Below are 15,691 nucleotides of genomic sequence, written 5' to 3'. Positions count from 1 at the left end.
ACCCGAAACATCGCCCGTTCCTTCTTTCCGCAGATGCTGCCTGACCCACGAACTCCACATCGCCCGTTCCTTCTTTCTGCAGATGCTGCCTGACCCACCTGAGTTACTCCAGCACTCTGTGAAACGTCACCTATCCATGTTCTCCATAGATGCTGCCTGACCCGCTGAGTTATGGTGCAGCAGCATATATGGAGCGAAGGAAATAGGCAACGTTTCGGGGCCGAAATCCTTATGGAAATAGGCAACATTTCGGGCCGAAACCCTTCCGGGTTTCGGCCCAAAACGTTGCCTATTTCCTTAGCTCCATAGATGCTGCCTGACCCGCTGAGTTACTCCAGCACTCTGTGAAACGTCACCTATCCATGTTCCCCACAGATGCTGCCTGACCCGCTGAGTTACTCCAGCACTCTGTGAAACGTCACCTAACCATGTTCTCCACAGATGCTGCCTGACCCGCTGAGTTATGGTGCAGCAGCATCTATGGAGCGAAGGAAATAGGCAACGTTTCGGGGCCGAAATCCTTATGGAAATAGGCAACGTTTCGGGCCGAAACCCTTCCGGGTTTCAGCCCGAAACGTTGCCTATTTCCTTAGCTCCACAGATGCTGCCTGACCCGCTGAGTTACTCCAGCACTCTGTGTCTACCTGTAGACAAGTGCTAGGTGGGTACAGGTTGCCAGTCGAGGTGTTTGAGGTTTACTGGAACCTGCTGCAACCCAATGCGATGATGAGCTTGTATTGATGGGCGGGTAGAGCTGCTGCCTCACAGCGCCGGAGACCCGGGTTCCATCCTGACTACGGGTGCTGTCTGCACGGAGTTTGCATGTTCTCCCCGTCACCTGCGTGGGTTTTCCCCGGTTTCCTCCCACACTCCAAAGACGTACAGGTTTGTAGACTAATTAATTGGCTACTAAAACAGTAAATTGTCCCCAGTGTGTGTAGGATAGTGTTAGTGTGCGGGGATCGCTGGTCGGCGCAGACACAGTGGGCCGAAGGGCCTGTTTCCACGCTGTATCTCTAAACTAAATTAAAACATCAGCTGAAGAAACATGACTGAGCCTCAATCAGCAAGACCAGCATGGACTATCAATGTACAGAATCATGAGAGGAATAGATCGGGTAATCGAAGCTGGGAGGTCACGCTGCAGTTATACAAGACGTTGGCAAGGCCACATTTAGAATATTGTGTTCAGTTTTGGTCACCCTGATACATAGAAAAAAAACATAGGAAAATAGGTGCAGGAGGAGGCCATTCGGCCCTTCGAGCCTTGTTATAGGAAAGATGTTGTCAAGCTGGGGAGGGCACAGAGAAGATGTACAAGGGTGTTCCCAGGACTCGAGGAGCCTGAGCTACAGGGAGAGGCTGGGACTTTATTCCCTGGAGCGCAGGAGGATGAGGGGAGATCTTATAGAGGTGGATAAAATCACCAGAGGAATAGATCGGGTAGACGCACAGTCTCTTGCCCAGAGTAGGGGAATCGAAAAGCACAGGACATAACCATATAACCATATAACCATATAACAATTACAGCACGGAAACAGGCCATCTCGGCCCTACAAGTCCATGCCGAACAAATTTTTTTTTCCCCTTAGTCCCACCTGCCTGCACTCGTACCATAACCCTCCATTCCCTTCTCATCCATATGCCTATCCAATTTATTTTTAAATGATACCAATGAACCTGCCTCCACCACTTCCACTGGGAGCTCATTCCACACCGCTACCACTCTCTGAGTAAAGAAGTTCCCTCTCATATTACCCCTAAACTTCTGTCCCTTAATTCTGAAGTCATGTCCTCTTGTTTGATAGGTTTAAGGTGAGGGAGGAAAGATTTAATAAGCACCTGAGGCAGAACTTTTGGTAGATAGAGGGTGGTGGGTGCATAGAATGAGCTGCTGGCAGAGGTAGTTTAGGCAGGGATGATCATAATGTTTATTCAGGTCCATGGATAGGACAGGTTTAGAGGGATATGGGACTAGCGCAGGCAGGTGGGACTAGTGTAACTGGGACATGTTGGTGGGTGTGGGTACGCTGGGTCGAAGGGCCTGTTTACACTCTGTATCACTTTATGACTCCATGACACCCTAGCTGAGACTAATTAACTTTTTTGAGGATGAGGGGTAGAATTTAAAGGGATTAAAAGAGAGGACTAGAATAGAACTATGCTGGCTGGAGATGAAGAAACAAGGAACACCAGATGCTGGTTTACAAACTGATCATTCTGAAGAAGGGTCCCAACCTGAAACGTCACCTATCCATGTTCTCCAGTATTTGAGGCAATTATATTCACCAGGAGACACATCCGAGGATACAGCACAGAGCAAATGGATTTTTATTCCCACATCCCATCAAACTGGTCCAGTTCCATTCCTTGCATTATCTTCAGATCGCAACCTGACAATGGGAGCAGTCAGTGCGTAAAGCCGAGACAATTATTATTCCTGTGATCTATGCTGTTCACCATCATTCGTCAAGCCTGCCTCAGGCATACTCACGTTAGGTCATGAATTCATGAATGATAGGTGTGGAATTAGGCCATTCGGCCCATCAAGACTGCTCCGCCGTCCAATCAAAGCTGATCTATCTCTCCCTCCTAACCCCATTCTCCTGCCTTCTCCCCATTACCCCTGACACCCGCACTAATCAAGAATCTATCTATCTCTGCCTTAAAAATATCCACTGACTTGTGGCCTCCACAGCCGTCTGTGGCAAAGAATTCCACAGATTCACCACCATCTGGCTAAAGAAATTCCTCCTCATCTCCTTCCTAAAGGAACATCCTTTAATTCTGAGGCTGTGCCCTCTGGTCCTAGACTCTCCCACTAGTGGAAACATCCTCGCCACATCCACTCTATCCAGGTCTTTCGCTATTCTGTACGTTTCAATGGACCTTAATTGGTGCATTGGACAATCAACTGCCCTTGAAACCTTCAATGAGATCCCCCCTCATCCATCTAAACTCCAGCGAGTACAGGCCCAGTGCCGTCAAACGCTCATCATATGTTAACCCACTCATTCTTGGGATCAATCTTGTAAACCTCCTCTGGACCCTCTCCAGAGCCAGCACATCCTTCCTCACATATGGGACCCAAAATTGCTCACAATACTCCAAATACTGCAGTCTGAAGAAGGGTCTCGACCCGAAACGTCACCTCTTCCTTCGCTCCATAGACGCTGCCTGACCCGCTGAGTTACTCCAGCACTCTGTGAAACATCACCTATCCATGTTCTCCACAGATGTTGCCTGACCCGCTGAGTTACTCCAGCACTCTGTGAAACGTCACCTATCCATGTTCTCCACAGATGCTGCCTCACCTGCTGTTACTCCAGCATCTTTGTCTACCAAATACTACAAATCAGTTTACTGCTGAGTCAAACATTTGTGTTCACTTTAGAAGATGTGTGCACACTAAACAATTTATAAACTCCCCACAGATAACTACTGCCACCTCAGCAGCCACTTTTATAATCTACCGCTAATTACCTGTGGTGTGAGATTAATATAGTCATCATACTGGATTGCAACAGGTAACAGCGAATTTCAGGTAACAACAGGTAACAGCGAACAACAATATCATCTTCTGTGTGTTGGAAAGAACTGCAGATACTGGTTTAATTCGAAGATAGACACAAAATGCTGGAGTAACTTAGCGGGTCAGGCAGCATCTCTGGAGAGAAGGAATCCTCCTTTTCAGGCAGTGTCAGAACAGGTATAGCTTGACTGTATCACTTATCAATCTTTCTCCTGTCTGCATCTCACGTTTCCAACTTTCTCCATCCTAATATAATCAGTATAAGACACCTGAAACATATCCATGTCCATGTGCTCTCCACAGACTCTGTGAAACGCTATCCCTCCACAGATGCCCCCGCTGAGTTACTCCAGCACTCTGTGAAACGTCACCTATCCATGTTCTCCACAGACTGACCCGCTGCCTGGCCCGTGAGTTATGGTGCAGATGCAGCATCTATGGAGCGAAGGAAAAATAGGCAACGATTGCCTGGGGCCGAAACCCTTATGGAAACAGGCTGAAACGTTTCGGGCCGAAACCCGGAAGGGTTTCGACCCGAAACGTTGCCTATTTCCTTAGCTCCATAGATGCTGCTGCACCCGCTGAGTTACTCCAGCACTCTGTGAAACGTCACCTATCCATGTTCTCCACAGATGCTGCCTGACCCGCTGAGTAACTCCAGCACTCTGTGAAACGTCACCTATCCATGTTCTCCACAGATGCTGCCTGACCCGCTGAGTTACTCCAGCACTCTGTGAAACGTCACCTATCCATGTTCTCCACAGATGCTGCCTGCACCCGCTGAGTTACTCCAGCACTTTGTGTGTGGTGCTTTTTTTGTTAAATCAGCATCTGCAGTTCCTTGGCCCTTCACCTTGACTTCCAGGTTTAGTTTAGAGATACTGAACGGAAACTGGCGCGTTGGCCCACCGAGTCTGCGCCGACCAGCGATCCCTGTACACAAGGACTATCCGACACAATAGGGACCATTAACAATTTTACCAAAGCCAATTCCCCTACAAACATTTACATCTTTGGATGGCGGGAGAAAACCGGAGCATCCGGAGAAAACCCACATGGTAAGGTGAGAATGTACAAACTCTGTACGTAATCAGGATCGAACCTGGATCTCCGGCGCTGTAAGGCAGCAACTCTACCACTGCGCCACTTACAGGTAGAGAACAAAGCTGTAACAAAGCCCCCGACAACATTCCTTCAGCTTCCAAGTAACTAGTCCCAGTCTGAAGAAGGGTTCCCACTCAAGAATTAGGCCATTCGGCCCATCAAGTCTACTCCGCCATTCAATCATGGCTGATCTATCTCTCCCTCCTAACCCCATTCTCCTGCCTACTCCCCATAACCCCTGACACCCGCACTAATCAAGAATCTATCGATCTCCACCTTAAAAATATGCATTGACAGCAATGAATTGTGGCAATGAATCGCACAGATTCACCACCCTCTAGCTAAAGAAATTCCTCCTCATCTTCTAAAAAGAAAGTCCTTTAATTCTGAGGCTGTGACCTCTAGTCCTAGACTCCCCCACTGGAGGAAACATCCTCTCCACATCCACTCTATCCAGGCCGTTCACTATTCGGCAAGTTTCAATGAGGTCCCCCCTTATTCTTCCAAACCCCAGGTTGCAACCAGTATGAATGTCATCGTTGTATTGCAGGTACATACAACTGAAAGGGTTAAAAACCTGTTTCATAAATGGCCCTGACATAACCCTGCAGCTGTGATAAATGACTCCTTTACAGAGCCAAAAGCACCCACACATTTGGTGGTGGTGACTCAGCCAACACACCTTCCTTTCTGAGTCAGAAAGTGACAGGTTCAAATCCCACTGCAGGCAGGCACTGATCACCAGTGGCAGACACAAAATGCTGGAGTGACCCAGTGGGTCAGGCAGCATCTCTGGACAAAAGGAATGGATGACGTTTCAGGTCGAGACCCTTCTTGGGTCTGAAGAAGGGTCTTGACCCAAACCGTCACCTATTCCTTCTCTCCAGAGATGCTGCCTGACCCGCTGAGTTACTCCAGCAATTTGTGAAACATCACTGATCCATGTTCTCCACAGATGCTGCCTGACCCACTGAGTTACTCCAGCATTCTGTATCTATCTTCAATGTAAACCAGCATCTGCAGTTCCTTCTTTCCTACAAATATGGGTCACCAGTGGTCGGACTGACCCTCCGTTGCAGGGAAGAGGCATGTTGCGTGATGAGTGGCCACTGGCCAGTGGCTTTGTGCAAGAATCTAAGTTGTTTCGAGAGCACATGTAGATCCCACAAGCATGCAAAGTGCCCTCAAATGTTACATGTCCAAAGTGTCCACAACACGCTACATGTCCACAACACGCTACATGTCCACAACACGTTACATGTCCGGAGCGTCAGCAACACAGTGGACGCACGGTGGTGCAGCGGGTAGAGCTGCTGCCTCACAGCGCCAGAGACCCAGGTTCAATCCTGACTACGAGTGCTGTCTGTACGGAGTTTGCACGTTCTCCCCGTGACCTGTGTGGGTTTTCTCCGGGCGCTCCGGTTTCCTCCCACACTCCAGAGACGTACAGGTTTGTAGGTTAATTGGCTTTGGTAAATATTATAAACCGTCCCTAAGTGTGCAGGATAGTGTTGACGTGCGGGGTTTGCTGCACTCTACATATCTACATTCTCCAACATGCTACATATGAAGTGTCCTCAACACGCTACATGTGCAGAACACCCACAACATGCTACATGTACAGAGAATCCAAAACACGCTACACATCCAGTGCCCTAAACACACTACATGTCAAGAGTGTCCCCAACATGCTACGTCAAGAGTGTCCCCAACACGCTACATGTCAAGAGTGTCCCCAACACGCTACATGTCAAGAGTGTCCCCAACACGCCACATGTCAAGAGTCCCCTCAACACGCCACATGTCCAGAAGCACAAATCTTCTAGATCTTCACGAAATACTGCTCCTACTACACCCAATGCCTCACACCAACAAGCAGGTGGAACAAGCAGTTGATGGTTAAAGCTACATTGATTGTCATGTTATGGCAATGTGAGAACACAACAACAGATGCCTTGCCACAGGGCACGTGCCAAACCAGATCTGGAGGATTGCGTACAGTTTTAGGTTCCTTACTTAAGAAAGGATTTACTTGGCATCAGAATGTAGCCTCTAATTACCAGACTGATAAAAAAAAAAAACGACACATTGCTGGAGTAACTCAGCAGGTCAGGCAACATTTCTGGAGAAGGAACTCGACCCGAGACATCACCCATTCCTTCCCTCTAGAGATGCTGCCTCTCGCACTGAGTAACCCCAGCAATGTGTTTATCTGTGGAGAAGATGGATCGGTGATGTTTCGGGTCAGGACCCTTCTTCACACTGATTGTGGGGCTGGCGACAAACCTGGATGAGAGGTGGGAGTGGGCAAAGCCTGGCAAATGTTGCCTGATGCTTCCTGGGTTGAATCCAGAGGTGGCGGGGGGGGCTGTGGTATCAGGAGATGTTCGATGTCCCAAACTTGGGCGGCAGGAGGAAGAGTCGCTGCCTCACAGTCCCAGAGACCCTGGTTTTTTACACAAGGTGCAGGAGTAGGCCATTCGGCCCTTCGAGTCAGAATTTAGGAGATTGAGAGGGGATCTTATAGAAACTTACAAAATTCTTAAGGGGTTGGACAGGCTAGATGCAGGAAGATTGTTCCTGATGTTGGGGGAGTCCAGGACAAGGGGTCACAGTTTAAGGATAAGGGGGAAATCCTTTAAAACCGAGATGAGGAGAACTTTTTTCACACAGAGAGTGGTGAATCTCTGGAACTCTCTGCCACAGAGGGTAGTTGAGGCCAGTTCATTGGCTATAGTTAAGAGGGAGTTAGATGTGGCCCTTGTGGCCAAGGGGATCAGAGGGTATGGAGAGAAGGCAGGGTACGGGATACTGAGTTGGATGATCAGCCATAATCATATTGAATGGCGGTGCAGGCTCGAAGGGCCGAATGGCCTACTCCTGCACCTAATTTCTATGTTTCTATGTTTCTATGAGCCAGCACCGCCATTCAATATGATCATGGCTGATCATCCCCAATCAGTACCCTGTTCCTGCCTTCTCCCCTAAAAGTGTTTCCTCGTCCCCGTTCTAAATGGCTTACCCCTTATTCTTAAACTGTGGCCCCTGGTTCTGGTTTTTCTCACAGAGAGTTGTGAGTCTGTGGAATTCGCTGCCTCAGAGGGCGGTGGAGGCCAGTTCTCTGGATACTTTCAAGAGAGAGCTAGATAGGGCTCTTAAAGATAGCGGAGTCAGGGGATATGGGGAGAAGGCAGGAACGGGGTACTGATTGTGGATGATCAGCCATGATCACATTGAATGGCGGTGCTGGCTTGAAGAGCCCAATGGCCTACTCCTGCACCTATTGTCTATTGTCTATGTATATTGACAGGTGTGGAGGGATATGGGCCAAACGCAGGCAGGTAGAACTAGTGTAGCTGGGACATGTTGGCCGGTGTGGGCCAGTTGAAGGGCCTGTTTCCACACTGTATCACTCCAAATGGATGCTGCAGACTCTGTGTGTGTGTGTGTGTGTGTGTGTGTGTGTGTGTGTGTGTGTGTGTGTGTGTGTGTGTGTGTGTGCAGGCTGCAGTCTGCTGGAGTATTTTCCTCAACTCATAGATGGGGCTGTGAGACCGAGTCATTGTGACTGGGGACAGGAGGCGGGGAGACATGGTGAGGTGTTGGTCCCGGTGAAACAACGCACCTTTCCAAAAAACACCAGCTGTCGGTACAGCCCCCAGATCCAACAAACCTCGCCACCTTTATTCCCACTCCCTCTCTGTCCCTCCTTCTCTCTCTCCCCCTCTCTCCCTCCTTCTCTCTCTCCCTCCTTCTCTCTCTCTCTCCCTCCCTTCTCTCTCTCTTCTCCTCCCCCCCTCTCTCGCTCTTTCTCCCTCTCTCCTCTCATCCTTCATCCCATCCAACGCAGCACGCCATTGGAATAAGCTCTTCATTAAAAAACAAAAGGACCAACATTCACCACCACAGACATCAGCTCCGCCAATAACCCGGGCAGCAGCAATCACTGAATTATATAATTGCAGCAGGATTTAGATTTAGGGAGCAGCCACAATGCATTGTAACAGGGAATTCATTTGTGATTTAGGTGCAATATTTCCCAGATACAATAAGATATAGCTGTCATTGTGCGAGGCAGCTTTGGGCGAGGTGGGATAAATCATCTCTCGCAGATGCTGGTTTAAATCAGAAATACAAGACATGTTTTTCAGTGGCGTTGCCCAGAAGCCAGCGACCGTGGAGAGAGAAGCACATACATGATAATATGTTGGGGGTAAGGTGCCTCACTCACTCACCTTAGTGCAAGCCGGCAGTGCCCAGACCACAGCGGCTCCGTGCAGCAGGATCAGAGCTGCCACCCCGACCAGACCCATCGCAGCCGCTCTCCCTCTGCCCCTGATACACAGACAGACACACACAGCAGCTCCGACAATACACCCACGGCGCGCGTCCCCGCCTGCCTGCCTGCCTCCCCATGCGCGCTCCCGACGCACTGCAACGTGCACGCCTTGTATTGCATGTGCGATGTACAAGAGTGTGTCAGTCTGTCTGTCTGTCTGGGTATCTGTGTGTGTGTATGTTTCTGTGTGTGTTTGAATGTGTGTCTGTGTGTTTGTGTCTGTGTGTCTTTATGTGTGTCTGCGTTTATGTGTGTGTGTGTGTGTGTGTGTGTGTGCATGTCTGTCTGTGTATGCCTGTGTGTGTCTGTGTGTGTCTGTGTGTGCTGTGTGTGTGTGTGTGCTGAATGTGTCATGTATGTCTGTGTGTCTGTGTGTGTTTATGTTTCTGTGTGTGTTTGAATGTGTGTGTGTGTGTGTGTGTGTGTGTGTCTCTGTGTGTGTGTGTTTGTGTCTGTGTGTCTTTATGTGTGTGTCTGTATGTGTGTGTGTGTGTGTGTGTGTGTGTGTCTGTATGTGTGTGTGTGTGTGTGTGTGTGTGTGTCTGTATGTGTGTGTGTCTGTGTGTGTGTGTGTGTGTGTGTGTGTGTGTCTGTATGTGTGTGTCTCTGTGTGTGTGTGTGTGTGTGTGTGTGTGTGTGTGTGTGTGTGTGTGTGTGTGTGTGTCTGTCTGTGTGTGTGTGTGTGTGTATGTGTGTGTGTCTGTGTGTGTGTGTGTGTCTGTATGTGTGTGTGTGTCTGTGTGTCTTTATGTGTGTGTGTGCATGTCTGTCTGTATGTCTGTATGCCTGTGTGTGTGTGTGTGTGTGTGTGTGTGTGTGTGTGTGCTGAATCTGTCTATGTCTGTATATCTATGTCTTTTTATGTTTCTGTGTGTGTGTATGTCTGTGTGTGTGGAATCTGTATGTGTGTCTATGTCTGTTTATGTTTCTGTGTGGGTGTTTGTGTGTCTGTGTGTATGTCTGTGTGTCCGTGTGTGTGCCAGTGTTGAATATGTGTGTCTGTGTGAGTGCCTGTGTGTATGTCTGTGTGTCAGTGCTGAATATGTGTGTCTGTGTGGGTGTCTGTCTGTGTATGTCTGTGTGTCAGTGCTGAATATGTGTGTCTGTGTTTGTCTGCGTGTGTATGTCTGTGTGTCAGTGCTGTCAGTGCTGAATATGTGTGTGTGTGTGGGTGTATGTCTGTGTATGTCTGTGTGTCAGTGCTGAATATGTGTGTCTGTGTTTGTATGCATGTGTATGTCTGTGTGTCAGTGCTGAATATGTGTGTCTGTGTGGGTGTCTGTCTGTGTATGTCCGTGTGTGCTGAATATGTGTGTCTGTGTTTGTATGCATGTGTATGTCTGTGTGTCAGTGCTGAATATGTCTGTGTGGGTGTATGTCTGTTTGTATGCATGTGTATGTCTGTGTGTGCTGAATTTGTGCCTGAGTCTATGTTTGTGTGCTTGTGTTAGGCTTTGTTCAGTTTAGAGATACAGCATAGAATCAGGCCCTTCAGCCCACCGAGTCCACGCCGACCATCGATCACCCATTCACACTAGTTCCCCATTATCCTATGTTCTCATCCAGACTAGCGGCAATTTACAGAGGGCCAATAAACCTACAAACTCACGGCCTGACATTTATCCTGCATTCTCCAGCTTTACAATCACAAGTTCAAGTCAAAGGAGTAGATTTAGGCCATTCGGCCCATCGAGTCTACTCCGCCATTCAATCATGGCTGATATAACCATATAGCAATTACAGCACGGAAACAGGCCATCTCGGCCCTACAAGTCCGTGCCGAACAACTTTCTTCCCTTAGTCCCACCTGCCTGCACTCATACCATAACCCTCCATTCCCTTCTCATCCATGCCTATCCAATTTATTTTTAAATGATACCAACGAACCTGCCTCCACCACTTCCACTGGAAGCTCATTCCACACCGCTACCACTCTCTGAGTAAAGAAGTTTCCCCCTCATGTTACCCCTAAACTTCTGTCCCTTAATTCTGAAGTCATGTCCTCTTGTTTGAATCTTCCCTATTCTCAAAGGGAAAAGCTGATCCACATCAACTCTGTCTATCTCTGTCTATCTCTGATCTCTGCTTCCTAATCCCATTTTCCTGCCTTCTCCCCATAGCCCTTGACATCTGTTCTAATTAAGAACGTGTCTATCTTTGCCTTCAAAACATCCACTGACTTGGTTTCCACAGCCGTCTGTGGCAATGAGTTCCACAGATTCACCACCCTCTGAATAAAGAAATTCCTCCTCATCTCCTTCCGAAAAGAACATTCTTTATTTCTGAGGCTGTGCGCTCTGGTCCTAGACTCTCCCACTAGTGGAAACATCCTCTCCACATCCACTCTATCCAGGCCTTATCACTATTCTGTGCGTTTCAATGAGGTCCCCCCTCATGGTTCTAAACTCCAGCGAGTACAGGCCCAGTGCCGACAAACGCTCATCATATGCTAACCCACTCATTCCTGGGATCATTCTTGTAAATCCAAACCCTTAGAGCAAATGATCATTTTGGAGGGGTGAAGGAAAGAGCGTTCACTTCGATCGCGGGCCTGTTTCCACCACCACACACAAGAAGCGACCAGACAGACACCATTGTATGCAGATGCCCAGACGCACGCTCAGCTCTTGTTGAACAACTTCTAATCTTGTGTGTGGACTCGACAAGAAGAAGATCATCTTGGAGAGGAATCCCGACTCGAACAGTCATCGAATCGTTCCCTCCACAGATATCTGCTAAGTGTTAGGAGGTGAGAAAGGGTGTGGTGTACCACAGGAGCCACAGAACCTCATATACAGGGCTAGACTCGTACCTGTCAACTGTTGCACAAAACACCTGTGTCATCTTGAACACAAATTGAGGTGTGTGACACCGCATTGTAGAGTCCAGGTTCACGAGCAGCTACCTCCCTGCAACCAGCACGCTATTTAACACTGCAACCTCCACACAAGCTTTGGGGCATTGGTTTTGTCTTCGCATTGATATTGTTACATAAATAACAAATATATGCATACTGTTACACACACGTGCATAAATATATAAAACAAATTTGCTGGCATTGATCTGAGCATTAAGGGCTCCATCCTTTATGCATTAAGTTTTATATTAATTTGTTCTATGCACCTTTTCATATCTACCAGTTCCCGCTCCTCTGACTCTCTGTCTGAAGAAGAGTCTCGACCTGAAATGTCACCTGTTCCTTTTCTCCAGAGATGCTGCCTGAACCGCTAAGTTACTCCAGCACTTTCTTTGTAAGCCAGCATCTGCAGTTTCCTGTTTCCTCCCTCTCATTCTTGTTTCCCCAATCCTGGGGAAACAAAACACTTTGTGCATTCACCCGATCTATTCCCCACATGATTCTAAACACCTCAGTTTCAGTTTCGTTTATTGTCCCGTGTACCGAGGTACAGTGAAAAGCTTTTGTTGCGTGCTAACCAGTCAGCGGAAAGACAACACATGATTACAATCGAGCCGTCCACAGTGTACAGATACAAAGGTTTCAAAGGACTTTTATTGTCAAGTGTACCAATTAAGGTACAGTGATATGTGAATTACCATACAGCCATACGAAAAAACAGCAACAAGACACACAACAACATAAAAGTTAACATAAACATCCACCACAGTGGATTCCCCACATTCCCCACGGTGATGGAAGGCAAAAAGGTCCAATCTTCTTCCTCTTTATTCTCCCACATCGGGGAAGTCAAACCATCCGTCAGGGCGATTGAAACTCCCGCAGCCGGCGGTTGAAGCCCCCGCGTCGGGGCAATCGAAACTCCCGCGACGGGGCGATCGAAACTCCCACATTGGGGCTGTTGAGACACCCATGGTTTGGAGTCCCCGAAGTCGGTCTCTGAATAGAGGCCGCGGGCTCCATGATGTTAAAATCCGCAGGTGAAGCTTCTCGGAGACGGTCTCCAGCAAAGGCCGCCAACTCCTCAATGTTTGGCCACAGTACGGATGGTGATACAATACGTGGAAAAAAACGCATCTCCATCAAGGTAAAAGATTAGAAAAAAGTTTCCCCCAACCCCCCCCCCCTAAATCTTCTTTTGTGTCCATCTTCCATGTTTCAAATGTTGACCTCGCTGTCATCGTCCATCGACAAGCTTCCGGTGGCAATCAGTGGGAGCCATCACTTGTTGCAGTAGATGATGGTGGTAGCAGAATTAGCATGGGATACTTCCAGTTTCCAACCTCGCCACATGGACGCTTCTGCTATGGGGCCCCCCGCCCACATAAAACAAGCTAAAGAACCCAAAAAAACATACATTTAACTCATACGGTTGGTGAAGCAGCCATTGCTGGTGCCACCTGGTACATGATAATTGAATAACGTTTAGTGCAAGGTAAAGTCCGATCAAAGTCCGATCAAGGATAGTCCGAGGGTCACCAATGAGGTAGATAGTAGTTCAGGACCACTCTCTAGTTGTGGTAGGATGGTTCAGTTGCCTGATAACAGCCGGGAAGAAACTGTCCCTGAATCTGGAGGTGTGTGTGCGTTCGTTTTCACACTTCTGTACCTCTTGCCCGATGGGAGAGGGGGGAAGAGGGAGTGGCCGGGGTGAGACTGGTCCTTGATGATGCTGCTGGCCTTGCCGAGGCAGCGTGAGGTGTAGATGGAGTCAATGGAAGGGAGGTTGGTTTTGTGTGTGTGTGATGGTCTGGGCTGCGTCCACAACTCTCTGCGATTTCTTGCGGGTCTTGGATGGAGCTGTTCCCAAACCGTGCTGTGATGCGTCCCGATAAAATGCTTTCTACGGCGCATCTGTAGAAGTTGGTGAGAGTTGTTGGGGACATGACTAACCTCCTGAGCAGGTTGAGGCTAAAACATGCCTGGAAAAAAACCCACCTCGCTTCTGAGGCGGTGGAAGAAAGGAAGGTGAGAACAAAGAGCTGACTCAGTCCATGTCTAGATTCAGCTTTCCAGATCCCTGCGTCAGAGTGCAGAACGTGGAAGCAAATGACAAACCTGCCTGGTTTACACAATCCTTGGATACATCAACTCAACTCAACACCCTGAAGGTCCTAGAAAGGACACAAGGCTAGTCAAAGTCAAAGTCAAAGTATCTTTTATTGTCATTCAGACCTTTCGGTCTGAACGAAATCTCATGCCTTTCAGCCATACATATAATAAAAATAACAAGAACTCACACAATAAACATACATTTAACATCCACCAGGATGTTAAATCCACCTAGTCCATAACGTCTACCTAACTTTGCAGGATGAGGATAGACCCGATAGAAGTTATGTATAAAATCATGAGAAGTTAAGATAGGGTAGACAGTCATAACCTTTTCCCCAGGGTGGAAATATCAAAGACTAGAGTGCATAGTTTGAAGGTGAGAGGGGTAAAGTTTAAAGGAGATGTGCAGGGCAAGTTTTTCCAAACAGAGGGTGGTGGGTGCCCGTCAGGAGTGGCAGTGGTGGCAGATACCTGTGTAAATGTTTCTTAAATGTTGTGATACTCCCTGCCTCAACTACCTCCAGAAGTGGCGGCACTGCCCAGCAGCTGCAGCTCGCCTGCAGTCAAGATTCAAGATTCAAGAGAGTTTATTGTCATGTGTCCCAGATAGGACAATGGAATTCTTGCTTTGCTTCAGCACAACAGAATATTGTTGGCATGAATAAATAGAGAACAGATCAGTGTGTCCATATACCAATGAATATATATATGTACACACATAAATAAACAGATAAAGTGCAATGGGCTATTAATGTTCAGAGTTTTGTTTCAGTTAAGTTTAATAGCCTGATGGCTGTGGGGAAGTAGCTATTCCTGAACCTGGATGTCGCAGTTTTCAGGCTCCTGTACCTTCTACCTGAAGGCAGCGGGGAGATGAGTGTGTGGCCAGGATGGTGTGGGTCTTTGATGATGCTGCCAGCCTTTTTGAGGCAGCGACTGCGATAGATCCCCTTGATGGAAGGAAGGTCTATTCCCTTTGTTTATTACTCTAAACGCATAAAGAGGAAGCGGTGAATGAGTAACTTTAATATTGTACGGCAGTTTCCGATATCGAGGCAAAAACAAATAATAATACCTTAATACTTTCAGTGAAAGGACAGCACGGTGGCCCAGCGGGTAGAGTTGCTGCCTCACAGCGCCAGAGACCCAGGTTCCATCCTGACTACTGGTGCTGTCTGTACGGAGTTTGCACGTTCTCCCTGTGACTGTATGGGTTGTCTGCCATCTGCTTCATGAGGTCCTGCCACTATCTTCTGTCCTCGGGTAGCCTGCTAGCTCTGACCAGAGAGTTGATGTTCTTTTTGCTGCAGTCTGCTCTCAGGCAGTCACTCCATCTTTTAGATGGTCTTCCTGGGATGTCAGGACTTTCATATGAAGAAAGACTGGATAGACTCGGCTTGTACTCGCTAGAATTTAGAAGATTGAGGGGGGATCTTATAGAAACTTACAAAATTCTTAAGGGGTTGGACAGGCTAGATGCAGGAAGATTGTTCCCGATGTTGGGGAAGTCCAGAACAAGGGGTCACAGTTTAAGGATAAGGGGGAAATCTTTTAGGACCGAGATGAGGAAAACTTTTTTTCACACAGAGAGTGGTGAATCTGTGGAACTCTCTGCCGCAGAGGGTAGTTGAGGCACAGTTCATTGGCTATATTTAAGAGGGAGTTAGATGTGGCCCTTGTGGTTAAAGGGATCAGGGGGTATGGAGAGAAGGCAGGAACAGGATACTGAGTTGGATGATCAGCC

General features: G+C 48.0%; 1 protein-coding gene across 1 annotated transcript in view; it reads right to left on the bottom strand.

Annotated features, from left to right (window-relative positions):
• Positions 1 to 9,066, bottom strand: part of elapor2b (endosome-lysosome associated apoptosis and autophagy regulator family member 2b) — a 65,582-nt gene extending 56,516 nt beyond the window's left edge. The window contains 1 exon segment of the mRNA XM_055653521.1: positions 8,872 to 9,066. Coding sequence (XP_055509496.1) covers positions 8,872 to 8,949 — 78 coding nt within the window. The 5' untranslated portion in view covers positions 8,950 to 9,066.
• Positions 9,067 to 15,691: the final 6,625 nt, after the last annotated feature.

This window comes from Leucoraja erinacea, chromosome 22, assembly GCF_028641065.1.
Source record: "Leucoraja erinacea ecotype New England chromosome 22, Leri_hhj_1, whole genome shotgun sequence".
Taxonomy (NCBI): Eukaryota; Metazoa; Chordata; class Chondrichthyes; order Rajiformes; family Rajidae; genus Leucoraja; species Leucoraja erinaceus.
The sequence above is the reverse complement of the archived record's forward strand: the minus strand, read 5'-3'. Positions and strand labels throughout refer to the sequence as shown.